The 17,776-nt window shown below is 40.1% G+C and overlaps 2 protein-coding genes across 2 annotated transcripts; one reads left to right on the plus strand and one right to left on the minus strand.

The window, feature by feature from the left end:
• Window positions 1-1,096: 1,096 nt before the first annotated feature.
• On the plus strand, window positions 1,097-3,867 carry LOC308087718 (ras-related protein Rab-11B-like). Its single transcript, XM_080431809.1, has 5 exons — window positions 1,097-1,251; window positions 2,420-2,615; window positions 2,734-2,927; window positions 3,025-3,105; window positions 3,208-3,867. Exons 1-5 carry the CDS (start codon window positions 1,212-1,214, stop codon window positions 3,351-3,353), a joined length of 657 nt encoding a protein of 218 aa, XP_080287935.1. The 5' UTR covers window positions 1,097-1,211; the 3' UTR covers window positions 3,354-3,867.
• A 399-nt stretch (window positions 3,868-4,266) lies between these two features.
• Window positions 4,267-17,280, minus strand: marchf2 (membrane-associated ring finger (C3HC4) 2). Its single transcript, XM_080431516.1, has 5 exons — window positions 17,109-17,280; window positions 14,989-15,297; window positions 10,237-10,432; window positions 9,781-9,990; window positions 4,267-9,395 (listed from the first exon to the last, which is right to left on the minus strand). The coding sequence occupies exons 2-5, from the start codon at window positions 15,168-15,170 to the stop codon at window positions 9,237-9,239; spliced, it is 747 nt and encodes a 248-aa protein (XP_080287642.1). The 5' UTR covers window positions 15,171-15,297; window positions 17,109-17,280; the 3' UTR covers window positions 4,267-9,236.
• Between the last annotated feature and the right edge of the window lie 496 nt (window positions 17,281-17,776).

Genomic DNA, 17,776 nt, shown 5'->3' on the forward strand with positions numbered 1-17,776 from the left:
CTGCTACTAGGCTACTACTACTGCAACGTCTACAACTACTACTGTCTGCTACTACTATTAGTAGGCCTACTAGTGCTACTACAGTACTATACTGTAGTAGTAGTAGCAGCAGTACTACTACTACAGTTGTTACTAACAACAACAATAATAAATAATAATGTACTTTCATCGTCCGTACTGGATTGTACGGTACTAGTTTAGAAACGAATTATAATCGTTTCATAAACGTTTCAACCGCACCGAGTCAATACTTTGGTGAAAGTAAAGGATTTTTATAAGATTATTGATTCATTAATAATCCGTAGAACGAGGGTGTCGCGTTTCCAAAAATAACCGATCTACAATTTACAATGTGTCACGATCGCGATTCGCGACGTATTCAGTCACATTGTTAGCCTCTGAGTCTGTAGATCAGTTCTTTTTGGCACACTGCTACGGCGCCCTGCGACTCCTCCCCCTCTGCGGAGCCAGGAAGCACCCGGCCTCTCCTCTACAGTGTTGCCATGTCCGCTTATTATAAGCGACCTTGGGCTTCCCTTTCCTGTATGGTTGCTTGTAAATATTGGTATATATCGGGCTTGTTTCTAAAGTGTAGTTGCTTATTTGGGCTTCCTAATGTTGTTTAAACGAGTGGTTTTCAAACATTTTTCAAACACCCCCTATCTATTTTGTGCCAGCACCCCCCCCCCCCCCCATTTTTTCAAAAATAGCAGATCTAAAGGTTCACATGCAACGCGGTGTGAGCTTGTAGATCGGCTATTTTCCAAGGTTTAAAGTGCTCATGTGGCCTCATGTCATGTGACTTCTTTTTTAGCTTGTTTTCATAGACCTGGCTGTGGCTGCTTATTTCTCTCACAACGTATGGCAACACTGCCCCCCCCCCTCCTTTGGTATCGGTTCGGGTGCGTGTGCGTGTGCGTGTGTGGCACAAGTATAGCCAACATTAATGTATGTATGTAACAATGTTCTGCCTTATTATATGCACTTTGTAACTGGCTGTTTTCCCATTATCTGACTGCACTGGCAGTGTTTATGTCCTTTGTACAATTCTTGTACTTCTGTTTATGTGGACATAAATAAATATTTCAAGTGTGTGCGTGTGCGTGTGCGTGTGTGCGTACGCGTACGTGTGTCAGGCAGCCCAACGGACCTTTGCATAGTAGCCGCAGTCACACAGACACAGACAACAAACGACATTGTTATAAGCCACCATGGGAAACAGAGACGACGAGTACGACTTCTTGTTCAAAGGTAAAGTGGAATATCACCCCACATTTAAAAGAATGACGTTTGATAAAACAACCTCAACTAGGCGAAGTTAGCCTTTTTTAGCCGAGCTAGCCTGCGTTGTTAACATTGAGTGCTCTGTCAGTGTCAGGATATCACTATCAGCTGCTGGTGGTCATTACAACAACTATACGTATCGTCTCTATTGTGTGGTTCTCAACCTTTTCAGACCGTAACCCTCCGAAATAATCATATTTAAGCACTTGGAATGTAGGAGTAGAGGCATTACATTTTGTTACTGTGAGCTATTATATTATAGATCAGCTATTTTCACAACGTTTGCCTCTTATATTTATTTGGCCAATGTTTGACCAGTTTTAATACCGTAGTATAGTTTATTGATTACTTTTGATGCAGTAATAGTCTTTTTTCTTTCTTACGTGTTTTTTAGCTATTAAAAATGTTGTGGGGGTCTCGACCCACAGGTTGAACAACTGGTTTACAATATACCTTTTCGTGTTTCTATTAACTGCATGGCTGTAGTCAACTAACCTGCAACCAGGCAAGCGTTGTTTGGTAGCTAACATTTCAAAAACAAGATTAAAAAATAAATGTCAATAGATTTAATTTTTTTAAACAATTTTTATTATGTTGGTTCTATACTTATATAGAACATGGATGGACATTAATTTGCCCTTGCGTTTTTCTCCTGGCATTATGACATTGCTTTTTGTTTTGTTTTTATTGACTATACTTTTCTGAACTGTCATTTTATATTTTCATATTTCGTTTTAAAGAAAGAAAACAAAACCATAGATAACTCTAGATGACCTGCTTAAAATGATAGTGTGCGTTAAGTGAAGAGAAGCCATTCAGGGACAGGAAAGGAGGCTTCAGAAACTGTTGAGTCAGATTTCCCAGTTTGCAGCTTCCTGCTGCATGACTCCTGGCAGGGCAAACTTGGATAAGATTTTTATGAACAAGCATTAACCAGCAAGCAATCCATACAACTCATCAGTTTCACATCTGTTAAAACAACGCTTTTACATGTATTGTGTATTGTGTATCGTGAACACAACTGGATGACTTAAAACTTTATTGGATATATTCATTTCAAGTAAAATTTTGGGTGAAACTATTTCAGTAAAAATTCTGTGATCTTAATTGAAGCTCAAACTTGTTTTGGCTCTAGTTGTTCTGATAGGAGACTCTGGAGTGGGGAAGAGTAACTTGCTGTCCCGTTTCACGAGGAATGAATTCAATCTGGAGAGTAAGAGCACCATTGGGGTGGAGTTTGCCACCCGCAGCATCCAGGTAGATGGCAAGACAATAAAGGCCCAGATCTGGGACACAGCTGGACAGGAGCGCTACAGAGCCATCACCTCAGCGTAAGTTTACTTTCTGTGTTTGTCTTTAAGGTAAGGTGCTGCCTGCACATATTGTTCTGTTAGAATGAGAGGATGTACCTTCCTGCACTTATGTCTGTTCTTACTCCTTTGTAACCAGGTACTACCGAGGGGCGGTTGGTGCTCTCATCGTTTATGATATAGCCAAACACCTGACGTATGAGAACGTGGCACGCTGGTTGAAAGAGTTGAGGGACCATGCCGACAACAACATTGTGATCATGCTGGTTGGTAACAAGAGTGACCTGCGCCACCTCAGGGCAGTGCCCACCGACGAGGCTCGAGCCTTCTCAGGTAAAACCACCGCAGACCACTATCGTGGACAACATAGTGGCGTACATAAAAATGTAAGGCATGCTCATCATCTCTAAAATTGACTTTTCTTTCTCAGAAAAAAATACTATATCATTCATTGAAACATCAGCCTTGGACTCTACTAATGTAGAGGAAGCATTTAAGAACATTCTAGCAGGTATGAAGGGTGTGGGACAGTATTGTACAGATCATTGTATTATAAATTAATCAGGTAATGACATTTGAACCCAAGAAAAAAACGAATCACTTTCTTCCACAGAAATCTACCGTATCGTATCACAGAAGCAGATAGCCGACAGATCTGCAAATGATGAATCTCCAGGCAACAATGTAGTGGACATCAGTGTCCCTCCCACCACTGATGGGCAGAAAGGCAACAAACTACAGTGCTGCCAAAGCCTGTGACCAAATCCTTGCCTTTCTCTGCCTGCTCCACCCCGATACACCACACCTCCCTTTTTGCCCCCCCCCCAACATGTTTCGTTCCCATAACACTGCTCAAAGCCAATGCCCTCTAGTATGTCTCAGTCCTTTTTACATTCTTTCTTGTACAGTACTACATTTTTGTTATCTTTTAACTCACTTGTGCTCTTCTTTTCAGCCATCAAACAAAACTTTAAAAAGCCTTTGTCACTTGGTTTGTCATGGATTCAATGTGAATGTCATTCCTGCAATGTATGAACGAGGCAACATGAAAACGGTTTGAACTGCTGTCACATACTGTATTTGGTGTTCTGGAACATTTCAATGGTTACCACTAGATGGTGCTGTGTAAATAAACCACTGACAGTTGCTCCATCAGATGAAGCAGTTATTGCAATGGTATGCATTTGTAAGTGTGTTATTTTTTTTCTTTTGTGCATTAAGTTATGCCAAAAATACCCAAATTGTGTATTTATTAAAAGTATATTTGGCTGGAGCCGCTGGACCTGTCATTGTTTTACTTTAAATATAAGCACTGTAAAAAGATTTACAATAAAGTCCTTGCAAAAATATGTGTTTATTAATCTTTGTCAAACTGCTAGTGAATAGATACTAGTACTCAGTACGCTTTACTAAACTGAAACTGTGCTATTATTCTTGGGTTGTATTATCACAAACAAGTTGAAGGCAGCAAATGATACCATTTACTATTGTCTCACGTTTATTCAATACATATGGAAACATTGGTAAATATAATGAATGGCATGTGGTGCGATCCCCTAAGGCTCTTAGCTGTTCCATTAGGCAAAAAAAAAAAAAGACTTTTAAAAAAAGACTAATCTTTGACAAAATGTCCAAAACATGTCTCCTACATGCTGGGAAGAAAAGCCCCCTATCAGAGTAAACCCAGTGGTGTCACAACCTTTGCTAATGCAACATATGGAAGATGGTGTTTATTCCAACTAAGCTTCTTATGTTTGCCCAATGCAATGGGTGGGGTGAGGACATTGTCTTGACTCTCCCCACCCACACAGTATCAAACTGTTGACAGATTTGCTTCCAAATAGGGCTATCCTTGCCTGAATTGCATCAGTTGTTTATGTGAGTGTTATAATGGGCATATAGAGCTGTGGTGAAAAACAGTCTAATAATGATGACACCTCATGTTCGTTTGTCAAAGAGAATAATCCTTGAATTATACAATAGAACGTGCTGTAGTGGAAATATTAACATCGCTCAGGTGTACATAGTAATACATCAAAGTTACAACAATTTAAGCAAGGAAACCAATACGCCAATGTGTTTACCCACACAGTTGCTTCATGTTTTATTTGCTTTGCAAACATTTCTTGGCTGATTTGCAAATACCAATATTTTGGTGAAGACATCTTTCTTTTTCCACTGCACAACATAAACATCATAATATTTAAAAACTAAAGGAATTGAAAACATAAATTACAAATAATATACATTAATATGTCCACACAAACACACATCAAAACAGTGGTAAAGTTCTGATTAAAAAAACATTTTACCAACAAAACAGGTCTGCACACCATGATGCTTTTTATTTCATGAAATAAGAAAAAAAGATTTAAAATCCCTTTCTGGATTAGCATGATGAGGAAGCTATATAAACAAACTAATCCCATTATATTATGATCAAAGTGCCACATGATGCTTAAAAACAAAGACTTAATGCTTCTTTGGAGAAAACAGGACCTGTTACGGTTTTAGATAGCTGCAATAACACTGAAAGGAGTAAGCAGGTCTGTTGTCCACTCACAGAGCAGTGTTGCATATTTTGTAGGCAACTTGTACAGACTTCCAATATAAATAGAAAAACTACTGTCACAGCTCTCTCAGCTTGTATTAGTTGAGAGACAATTTCCTGGTCCATACAATCTCCTATATTTAATTACAATTTTTTTTTTTTTTAAGGTTTAAAATTTGTTATTTAACTGCACACTAACTACTGTAGTTATACTGTCACACTGCGGTCGCGCAACAATTCTGCGGGTAAGAGCCAGTTACAAATGGCAAACACATGGTCAGTCAGAGATGACTCATAAGCTTACAATGCAGACAAGCCCTCTGGGTGCATCTCAATATTGTCATCCTTTCGTTTGTCTTTCTTTTCAGATGATTTCAGGACATTATTGGTTAAAGCAATAGATGCTAACTAGCTTTTCCACTAATTGGTCACAGTGGCTGATGGATCCAAGACTTCTCTATTTACGTTCACCAGCTAAATAGCAATAAAAACAAGACTAAGAGACTAAAAACCACACTAGCAGCCCCTATAGTCCATACTGCTCCTTACACCCAAATGTAAATTGTCTGGAGGGTGGCAATAGAGTAAAGGGCATGGGGTCACCAAAATCAGTTGGGTTCATTGTGGAAGTTGATATTTTGGACTGAGGGTGGCGTCATAGGGTCACTCAAATAGTTGGGGTTCATCTTCCAGGGAGCATGAATATTTTCAGCAAGTTTCCTTGGCAATGCCTACTAGACAAGTAGAAAGTGTTGCCCAAGGGTGGCGCCAAAGCAAAGGTCATGGCATCACCAAATTCGTTAGGTTGCAAGTTTTATGGCAATCTACCCATTAGATGATTCAATTTTGAGATTATCTTGTGTGCACATTTTGGCCTATTGGTGGTGCTACAGGAAAGGTCATCCTTTGGAGAAAATGAACGTGCACAACAAAATACATGTTAATGAAGCCAGTAGTTTATAATATCTTGTTTGGGACCAAAGAGGTGAACAGCCCAAAACGGCTATCCTTAGAGCCCTGTCACTTGTGGGGATAAAAATAATTGACTCGCAGGTGATTGTTAATTTCCCACCCGGAAGAACACAATTGAATATGAACCCTGCTTCCATGACTGACCAAATTCCTACCACACCACACTGGGTCAAAGCAGTGACATGAACATGATAATAACTGGCTTCACCATACCAAGTATGTATGTACATAATTTGACCTATTCTTGCAAAATAAAAAACATTTTAGACCACAGGATTTATTTAGAGTGAAAATCAACACTTGCAGTAGGCGGGGATAATGTGTTGACAAGTCAACAAAATAATCAGAAGATTGAGTCAACAACTCAGTGAACTGGTCTGGCTGGTATACTCGTTATTTCTGCAGAGCCACAGTTACATATATCACTGACACATTTCCCAACGTTTTACTACAAGCATAAGTTATCAGTTAGTACTATTACTTACACACACACACACACACACACACACACACAGCCTATTTATCCACAATTAAAATATTGTTCAAGCATGATTTCTATAAAATAAAATGAAAATTCAAAATAAAACATACAATCATAGAAAAGTGTGCATAAAATCCAGACCTTTGGCCTCTGTACACCACAGTTAAGGTTCCCAACTGAATATTTCAATTCACAATTAATATGGACCTGCAGAAAATTGATCAATCTAATTTGAAAGTACAATGAAGACAAAGAGAGGAGTGAGTACACTGCAAAATCTAGAGTGTAAAAATGTACCTATATTTTGCAGTGTAAGGGCGGGTCACACATCTAGAAGGAAAACAAGAGTGGCACCTCTTTTGAGAGGAACTGAAACCCAACAGCCATAACACATATCAAGGAACTGAAATTGTAAAAACTGACCCGTTTCTTTCCTACGTTTTTCTACTTGCTCTACCTCTCTCTGCACCCTTTTCTTTCCTGAAAACTATTAATGAGCCGGCACAAAAACGTATTTCACCCACTTCTTTACACCTGTAAACCTGTGATGTGACAAAATAAATGTGATTTAAAAAAGAAAAAAGATTTGGCCTTGGTGGAGGTTTTTGCATTTCCATAAGGTATCCACCATGAAATGAATTAATAGTGGCTTAAGTTCAGAATAGTCTGGCACCAAACACTGGTACTAAAATAATCTAAAATCACCTCGACTTCTATTAGAATACTTATGACTTGATGGTCATAGCTGAAACAGAGAGCTGGCTTTGATTGGTCAAAACACGACAACAAAACAGAACACACATTAAAAGTAGCTGAGTGTATTGTCAAGATAGGAGCAACTGTTACTACAAAATCTGGACAGGCTTGATGAATCTCCTGTATGCTCCTTCATCACTGAACCACACACAAACCACATGCACACACATTCACACAGACGTCACCTCATTATAGAAAAGGAAACAAAGAATTTAATAAATCACCCTACGGTTATTCACTTCATTTTCCGATTAAAAGTATGTTTTTACTTCTTCGCATCAGCCACCAAATTACATCTAATGCTTGTGTAAACTGTTCCCTTAAAGGCATGTACAATTGTACTTTCTTTTAAACTTGACCCTATACATACACACATCTGCTCATTAAGGCTGTGTGTCAACCGAATACCTGTAAAAAAAAAGAAAAAGAAAAAAAGAAAGAAAAGCACAGGTGTTGTTTTGTCATTCATTTCCTATGGAAACATTACGGTTTCAGCACTCCTCTTTTTTAGTAGCTAGTGGCAACCTGTTAAGTTGAAACAATATCAACTTTGTCTGAAGTACAGTGCCCATCAATGTCACTTGAGAGCTCTACCAACCAATAGGAGTGAAGCAGAGGCAGGAATAAAGCGCTTCAACTGCTCACCTGGATTTTCGGTGGAAACACGACCTAAGTGCTGATAATACATATACATGAGGATGCTGTATAACACTAGTTCACAGGGAGTTGTATATTGTTTGTTCATTCTTCAGTGGTTTAAAAAACAAAATAGAAAACCAAAAAATAAAACCGCTTTACATCACAAAAGGGGGACAAGAAAATAAACTTTCTTTCCAGAGTAGTTTTAAACAGTGCATGCATGCAAAATTGTGCATGTTGTTAGCAGTTCTTTCATGTATCGTGACGCACACTGTCCATAGTATTTTATTGCACAATCTCAGGCGTTACCATTATCGCACCACCATCGTTGCTTGGATGATAAGAGGGGAAAATGAATGCAAAAGAATGTCAAAAGAAAATATGATGGAGTACATTATAGTGCTGGGAGTTTTTACACTCCCAGCCATGACTTGTGTCTTAAACGATCAGACAAGTATCAACCAGTCCAAAGATATCAAAGATCCATGTCAATTTTTTCCTTCATGGCTTAAAGCTACAATCCAGAACAAAAATTAATGATTACAATTGTATTCTAACCAAATCTTAAGTGCTAATTGAGACATTCTTCTACCTGGTGTCAGGCAGGACATCTACTGGTTGACTATGTCAAAGTTATTTGTTTGTTATAGTTTGTTGCAATTAGCCCTCTCTGTTGGGAGAAAGACAGCAGACATAAAAGGTACAGATTGCAGCTTTAATATAGGCCTGATGGAAAACTAACATGGAATAAAAAATGTAATACTTGGATTTCTGTTAAAATTCCAAGACTGATGCTGCTGCTAGACTTTGTATTCTATTGTGAACGACCAATGGCAGGACCGCTTTCTGAACCAAAGTAGGATGATAATATGTAGACGACAATAATCCACTTGACACTTCAGGGTTTGGTCTTCTTTTCATCATCATTACGGTCTTTAGACACCTTCCCCAGATCTTTTGGCATTACCATACGCTGTTCCCTTCCCGTTTGACAAACATCAGAGGCCAGAGAGACTTCATCTAAATTGAATCATTTCTGCACCAGTATGCTGGCAACGCTGAAGATGTCAAAACAAAACGTGAATAAATAAGTGCTGATGGGATAAGGGGAGAAAATTCATCCACAAGCGCTTCTTTCAAGTCTAACTGGGAGGCAAGGTTGAATGAAGAAAGCCCCTGTCCATTAATGATACCGTTCATCATCATTATGAACTCTCTCCACCGTGACCATCTTCATCTCACCTCATACTATACTTTCATCTGCAGACTTCTTCATCAGTTTGGTGGCTAGCAAGGAATGCTGGGTAGAGTGAGCCCCCTTGGCATCAGGAATGAGCAGACGTACTTTCTGATTGGTTCTTCTCCATTCAGAGTAAAGCTGACAGTGGTAACGGAACGATACCTGTAGATGAAAGAGGGAGACGGGTCAATGCAACTTTTTCCAAGTGCTGAAATCTAGTCTGCCATGGTCAATATAAAACTAAACAAGCACAAAGGACACTTATGGCTTTCTGAAGCAAGGGCTGCTGTCATGCTATTATGGCTAGTCCTTTTAGTTTCACTTCTGATACAGAACAGTGTGGTATAACAGCAATGTTGTATTTTTCCTGCCAAAAATGTGTGAATAGACAGAAATTATCATTTTCACCCAGTGTGTGGTGTTTTTTCCTGACCGTCATTATAAAAGCTCTGATTGACTGATCAAGTAACCCTCATATTACATCAGATAGAAAGTCAATATTGACCTTGTAACTACTTAAAAACAAAATTTAAATGTTTTAAAATACCAGGGTCCAGAGGACGTAGATAGTGAAAAGGGCAATGGTAAGGGCAATGAGGCCCACAGCCTCCAGCCTGCTCTTCAACTGAAGATGGTCCTGGGCGCCCCTCAGACACAGCCAGCCTGAGATTGCTGCTAAGGGTGTGATGAACAGGAAACACACCATGTCGCAGAACAGTGTCCTCTTCTCATTACGAGGGCCTGGGTCTCGTAGCCACTGTGGAAGGATGAGAGAGACATTGCAAGGGACAGAAGGTGAATGTGTAAGCCAAGACACAGATGCGGGGAAAACAAGGAAGAGACGGAAAGAGCAAAAGGTCACTGTAAAATGTCACCACACAGCATATGAGGCACTCTTCTGAGAATCAGCAAGCAACAGAAAAAGAACATAAGATGATGTAGCTAAGGAAAAGAAAGGAAAGAGAAAAGTACAGACAAGGCGAAAGGCATTGAACTTTGTTACCTCTGTGAGAGGCCTTGGTCGGCGCTCAATAGTGAACTCTGTGTGGCAGAGCTCACAGTAGCTGGTGTTGGAGGAGGAGAGCCACTTCTCCAGGCAGCTCTTGTGAACTTTTCCCAGGGTACCTGTGCAGTCGCAGGGGGATAGGAGTCCCTCTCCATTAGCTCCTTCATGGCAAATTCTGCAGATGGGACCATCACTGAGAGAAAGACAGAATCAGAAGCTGTGTTTACACTTACTGTTACATAGCTGGTAAATAAATTAACATGAATTGCCTACATAGGCACATGCCCTTCTTAATAGTTAAGCATCGTTGTGTGACCGGGTTCATTTCCTGGGAAAAAAACAACCACCTTACATGTGCTGCCCGACAACGATGTCATAGCGAGCACCATGTGACACTGCCACATAAAATGTGTGAAAAAGTACATTTCCTGTCCAGGAAAGAGTAACGAAAGAAACATGACATACAGTACATGGTGAAAATAATGGGACAATGTCAAGTTTTCCAGTCCGCCTACTAATATGCTATGGTTCACTCACTGTGTATAATGTAGCTCTGAGATCCAGTAATAGTAAAACTTAAACTCTGCCAGTGTAAGTTAAAGTTAGTGGATGTCATTCAAGACCTTAAGAGCAGTATTTGTGCTCTGGTCTGGTCGAATTCCTGACTGGAAGCCATTAAAGCAGTTGTTTTGTGCCAAGAAGACAGTATTTTCAATGCTTTTGTTTAAAAATGGGAGGCTTGATATGAGCCTGTGATTTGTTCATTAGTGAGGTGTCTACTAGTGAGGTGTCTAGATCATCCTTTTTCTAAGTGTGGCTTGATAATGGCAATTTTCAGGGCCTGTGGGAAGAAACCTGATAAAAGAAACGGGTTGACAATTTGTATAAGGTCTGAGGCCACGCAATTTGTTTTCATGGTTGATGGGATAAAATTGTGTTATGTTATAGGAATTAATTCAGGTCAGTTTTGACAATACTCCTTACCAGAGACCACCGTCACCTCAGTGGTTGCAATTACATCACTGACTGAGACCCAAAGAATGGATGAGAAAGCCTGAATAAATATTACACTGGTGTTTTCAGTGATATACTGTTTTCTGATTACCTCTAAACATTTGTGAGCACGGAGGTAGCACTCTCAAAGTAAACACAGGAATGTTCAGAGAGAGAAACATCAGTCAACATGCAGTCTGTGACAGACTGGAGCATTAGAGACCATGGTGATGAAATCGATGGAGTCTGCCATTCTGTTTTGCAGAAACACTCCCTCAGCTCCTGCTCCTCCTCCACCTCCTCTGACCAGTGTTGACCCTCCCTGGTGGTGACTGGTTGTCTCCTAACCACAGGCATGGATGTGGTTACAAGCCTGATTAGGTTATGGTCTGATGGACCAGGGTGTTATTTCCTCTCGTTTTACAGGACACACACACACTGTGACTGGGAGAATCTTGTCAGAGTTTTGGAGACCTTAACATATAGCTCAAGTCTCTGTTGATCATGATGAATGCGCTGGGGTTCCTTCTCTTTAATGCTGCGACAGTGGAGTAGATTACATCACTTGCATGTGCCGCTTTGGTGCTAGGTGGAATGTACACAGTAAGGGCGAAGGCATATGAGAATTCTCACTGCAAATACTGTAAAATGGCCTCAATTCCACAGACAACAGTTCTATACCCGAGTTACAGATCCTTTCTTTAGCAGTTACATGTGCAGGTTTACACTATCTGAAGTTAACGAAAACAGCAATCCTGCCCCGCTTAGCCTTACCACTGTGTTTGTCCCTGTCGGACCACACCACTGTGAAGCCGTCTGATTCAACAATTCAACCTGGAATATTATCTTGTAGCCATGTTTTCGTGAAGCACAACAAACTGGAGTCCTTTGTTGCATTCATGTTGCTCCTTCACCAGCGCGAAGAGTTTGTCTGTCCTTTTGATCAGCGACCAAACATTCCCCATGACTACAGATGGGAGGTAGGGTTTAAATCTATTCCTGATGTGCTCACATTTCTCCATTAAGCATGCTCCAACTCTTGAACCTCGCCTCCTTATCCTGATTTTGGGTAACAGAATTAGATGGAGCGGGTCTGTTTTTGTTTGGTAAAGGTTGCTTGCACGTGACTCGCAAAGTCACAGTCGCATCCAACTGGATTTGACAGTCTATGACAAAAAGAATAATACTATAACATGTAAAGAATATCACTTAGACTAGAACCAAGCATAGCGGAAACACTAGAAGTCACAAAAGTAAAAGAATAATAAAGTCAGGGGGTTACAGGCATATTTTTCTTGGAATATGACTAGGGGTGCTTTGTTTCAAAAACGGTTTGTCATCTGTACTTTAGCATACTGCACGCTGTGAGACAGAGGTGGAGAGACACAGGGTTGGGGAGAGACGCTTGAACCAAACACACATTTTCACATATTTGAAAAGCACACCAGTGCGACCTTAAGGAAATTCATTGACACGTCTGTAAAAAAAGGTGCACAATGTGACCAAACATCTGTTGCCGTCATTGTCTGTTTCAGTTGGTGGTTTCAGTTAAGTAATGCCTCACGTTTTGCTTGTCTGTTACTTTTGAAGGGCACGTAAGACTGCCCTTTTGTGGTCGGGAATGTTGCAGGTCGTTATGCAAGGTTTGGGGCAGCAAAATTATTGTGTCCTCCTCCACTTCGGGTAATGTGAATCCCATGCACTCGTACGAATGAGATAAGGTGAAATTTTAACTCACTCTCAAAAAATGGTTGCACATATGCTACCATCATGGTTGCAGCCTGGATCCCTGATACTTTATGTTGACAGTATCTAACTGGTTATATCGTAAGATTCGTAATGTCAAATATTGGACGCTTAACTTTTCTATCTGATCTAGGGTGTGCCGATACACTAATTTCATGAAACGATAGATACGCTTTTACTAACCTTTGAAAAATCATAGAATATCATTCTTCAAACAATCCATCCACCGATCGCTTTGTGCCGTAAACCACTGAAAACACCAAATGACGAGTGACTCGTCAATGGCAGTCAATGAGTTAATAAAAACTGCTGAATTAATTAACATATTCAACTCCTTTGAACACTGTTTTTCAGACATTTACTCAATTTAATCTAATTTGTGCGGCTGCAGAGTTCATTAATCTAATAATGTAATTTAATAATTTAACTTTTGTATCGACCGCTGACATCATCGGGAGGCGGGTAAACTGTGTAGTTTGGGCCTTTCATCAATCAAATAAACATGTTTACATTACTTAACTGACACACATTTCCACGGATAGTAAAATGCTGCCAAGTGCCCAAAGTTGTTCCCAATAGCCTGACAGGACGTTGCGTGCACTCAACAACTACCTCTGGGGGAACTGAATGAGAGGGAGCGAGGGAGGTTTGACAAGCAGGACTACCACTCAAGAAGCAGGGACGCGGACCAGACTAGGGTTACACATGCACCACGATGTGTGTGTGTGCGCTCTGTATGGACATTTTTATTGGACTTTGTGACCCTCCCGTTTCCGAGCCCGTCACAGCCGTGGGACATACAAAGGTATCAGTAATTTGTCGCAATGCTCTGCATATCGCGGTGTTGCACCGCATTTGGTTACCTATCAAATTATGTTCTGTCCCGTCACCACTGCCATGACGACAGGTCACAGAATCGGATGAATACATGTGGTGTAATAGTGTACCATTATATACCCCGGCAGTGACAACATAAACAAACTATATTGGACAGCATTTTCTTGCTATGCTGTACATACAGGAGCACAAAACAGATGAAAAACTGGTCACTGCCAAGGGCTTCAGACCCAGTTGAGTTTGTAAACCCTGTTAATGAATGAACTGAAGGGATGAACATAATGTTAGGTCAGACTTTTATTTTATCACATCAGTGGCCTGGTCAAGCCATTAAATGCCACGCCCGCATTTTTGTCCCAGTCCAGCCCTGCTGAAAGACATGCAATATATAAATATAATCTTAAAATAATGTACACTTTACATTAGACCTATTTACAACCACTTCCCACAGCATACATTTCTAATTTACTTTACTTTACTTAACTTAATGAATCTGCTACACAGGGGCCTTTCACATAGTAAGGAGCCAAGCCCCAGAATGGGGCTTTTTTCTAGTTTAATTAATCGCACTGCCACTGTTTGTCAGAAAAATCTCATTCATATTTTCCCCAAATCATTCAGCCATACTTTAGTGTAAATCTTCCCCTTCTATGGTCATAACTTAGAAATGTACTCTAACTGAAGAAGGACAATAATACAAGGATATAAACTTTACACCCACTGACTGAACTATCACACCATTTTATAATAACTGTTAATTAGACATGGTTGTGACTAAGGCACGTCAAATACCTCCATCAACATTTGCTAGGATAAAGAGGAACATGCAAATATAATAGTAGGGTGGGTTAACTGTCATCATCAACTGTCCTTATACGCAAAGCACTTAACAGCCACAGTCGACAGTGAAGCTATTGCAAGTTTAGCGTTGTCCAGCAGCTAAGGAGTGCATAGGACAATGTATTGGGCCTCTACCACAAAGATCAGATTGTATTCTCAGTCACAAGACAACACCCTCTCTGATGAAAGATGTCAGTAGATGTCAGTGAATATTGTGCCCTTTATCAACAAGGTCAATACTATGCCTTTCTGGCCAACAGATATATTAATATTAATGCCCTCGCCTAAGCAGAAATCCTGAAATCCAGATGCCCGAAAGAAAATAGGACTTACCTCTGTGTGCCAACTGGTTTGAGGACAGAGGACAACAGCCGTCCATCTTTGGCTGTGACCTGGGTGACATACTGCGCCTGGCACCCATCACTGCCCGCTTCCTCCACACTCTTTGACAGGGCTGCATTGCCAGCACAGTCACACAGTGAGCCAGGCAGGTGGCAACACTCTCCTGTTGTCATGGTTACAATGTCCAGAGAGTGGCCGTGGGGGTGAGGCTGATGGTGTTGAGGTTCAAGGGCGAGGGATGAATGGGTGAGCAGAATGTACAAGCTCTGCCCTCCCACAGGTTGGAACGGTTAGGCCCAACTGAGAGGAAGAAAGAGAGATTCAAGGTTGTGCTTTGTTGTTACATCTTGTGTACAGGTGCCTAAGAGTAAAACTTATTTTAGTTTGGCTTCCTTCCTTCAGACAAATCAGCAGCATAGGTAATAATATATGATAAGCAAGTAAGTAAGCATACAATAGGTAGACCAGAAAAAGTTCTGACAGAACATATAGCTGAACAGAAAGATCCACACACCAAACCTTAACAGCTAACGTTTATAGGATTTTTACTTTCTGCTGTGACATTTCGAGCGCAAGGCTCTTACTCAGACTTCAAGAGAAGACTGAGGCTACCAGAAGTCTAGAGAAGAGCTTTTTGCTCTAAATTCATTGTCAAATAAAAACCATTTCACAATTTTAACTGAATTGGGTAATTTACAAGGAAAGGATGAGGTGCACTGTTGTCATTAGCATGGAAAGTGTCCGTTTGCTGATGAGGCAACTTTCTCTTCCTCAAAATAAGTCAGTGTCTGTGGCAGTCCAAGTAATGCACAGCAGAGCACAGCCAACTGATAAACAGCTGTCTCCCCTCAGATAACACATCATCAAGATAAAGCCATTGACACACAGCAAATGTGTCAACTTTCTGAATTTTGTTTACTTGTAGCCACACACAATAATGTAAACCAATCAGAATTATATAGCAGAGTTAAACAATGTCCTTTGAGTAAAAAAGTGTATTTACAGCTAGTGCAATACAAGATGATACAATAAAAATGACATGACAGGCTCTTAACAAGCAAATGTACATTATCTATGCATGTAAGCTATTTGCCTGTCTTTAAAAGGGAAAAGATACTTAATGCAGCACCTTGGAGTCTTTGAAAAACCCAGCAAAGTTAACTAATTACTTTCTAATATAAAAAGGGAGCTAGTCTATTTTATCTATTAGTTTCCCCTGCCCCCCCCCTCTCTCACACACACAGAGTATGTAAAGCGACTTTGAATAGGTGTTATTATTATTCTATTATGCTATAATCAACAATTAAATTGGTGATTACTAATAGTTAATGAGTATTTTCTGCCTTTACTTCCAAAGAGACACATGTGCAAATCATTGCAGCACAGTGTTAGAAAATAAAGACACCAGCTGAAGAGACATGTAATGTATGCCACGGGTCCATTTTATTAACGTGCCAGTCAGCTGATATTAAGCTTGAACTCAGACCATTGTCTGGCACATACACTGTGCCATAATACTACACATAATAATAACACACAAAACTAATACGAAGCTTTCTGGGTTTAAGTTAATTTGTGTGGTGACGTAAAATCATATACGATAATGATAATTCTGAGAAAAAAATCAAAACAAATTAAATTGGTTAATGAGGATTTTCTGCTTTTACTTTCAAAGAGACATGTGAAAATCATTGTAGCACAGTGTTAAAAACCAAAGACACCAGCTGAAGGGACATGCATGCCATTGTGGGTCCATTTCATTAACGTGCCAGTCAGCTGTTATTAAGCTTGAACTCAGACTATTGTCTGACTGGCACAAATACATACACTGTACCATAATAATACTACACATAACTAACACGAAGCTTTCTGGGTTTAAATTAATTACGTAAAATCATAATATCATACGATAATGTGAGATTACCATAGCACTGAAAGCAAGCTACCCAAGTTAATTCTCATAACCATCAGCAAATAGCATGCATGCCATAGATAGTTGTTGTCACAGCTGTGTGTTTTTGAGCTAGCAACTAGCCACAATGGGCTAGCGTGCTAGGCTAGCCAACACAGCTGGTGTCCATAAAATCACATAATAAAGGCGTCTGGCTCACCTCGTGTTCGTTCGCTTTGTCATTTTAGCAAGACGTTGTGTCCGAGTAAAACTGGCTATCATTTGTCCAAATAAGTGTGGGGTCTGTCTTCTGAAAGCCTACGTTATTGTGTTATCATTATCCAGCCTTTATGCTAAGCTAACAACATATTGCTATCTCGCACTCAGCTGACAACACAACGCACACAAGTCAGGTTTCCTTTCCGCTTCATTATGTTACTCAGGGGAGCCACTGGCTGTGTGCAGTGTTGCCAGGTTTTGTGAGAGAAACAAGCAACCAGGTCTATGAAAACAAGCCCAAAAGAAGCAACTAGGGCATTATGAGCACTTTAAAGTTTAAACCTAATGTATACATTGAAAATAGCAGATCTACAAGTTCACAACAATGCGCTGTGAGCTTGTAAAAATCATAGGCAAAAAGCGGAAAATGTAGAATATTTTAAAAACATTTTAACAACACAAATCTTGTATGGACCGGGGGTTCCAGCTGGCACAAGTATTTTCAGATGGGTGGTTCTTGGATAATTAATTTACATATGAATTTGGGGGGCCTTGACATGAACATGAATCACTGTTTAAACAACATTAGGAAACAAGACCAAAATAAGCAACTGCACTTAAAAAAAAAAAGCCCAAAAAAACGCAACCCGCGGGCCGCGACTACCAAAA

Source organism: Gymnoscopelus braueri, assembly GCF_963280865.1.
Source record: "Gymnoscopelus braueri genome assembly, chromosome: 6".
Taxonomy (NCBI): Eukaryota; Metazoa; Chordata; class Actinopteri; order Myctophiformes; family Myctophidae; genus Gymnoscopelus; species Gymnoscopelus braueri.

Excerpts from the sequence above, each read along its gene's own strand:
- LOC308087718 (XM_080431809.1), top strand. The coding sequence starts at position 1,212 with ATGGGAAACAGAGACGACGAGTACGACTTCTTGTTCAAAG. Across the intron at positions 2,616-2,733 it reads TACAGAGCCATCACCTCAGC|GTACTACCGAGGGGCGGTTG; the intron begins GTAAGTTTACTT and ends CTTTGTAACCAG. Across the intron at positions 2,928-3,024 it reads CGAGGCTCGAGCCTTCTCAG|AAAAAAATACTATATCATTC; the intron begins GTAAAACCACCG and ends TTTCTTTCTCAG.
- marchf2 (XM_080431516.1), bottom strand. The coding sequence starts at position 15,170 with ATGACAACAGGAGAGTGTTGCCACCTGCCTGGCTCACTGTGTGACTGT. Across the intron at positions 10,433-14,988 it reads AAACCAGTTGGCACACAGAG|TGATGGTCCCATCTGCAGAA; the intron begins GTAAGTCCTATT and ends TCTTTCTCTCAG. Across the intron at positions 9,991-10,236 it reads GACCAAGGCCTCTCACAGAG|TGGCTACGAGACCCAGGCCC; the intron begins GTAACAAAGTTC and ends ATCCTTCCACAG.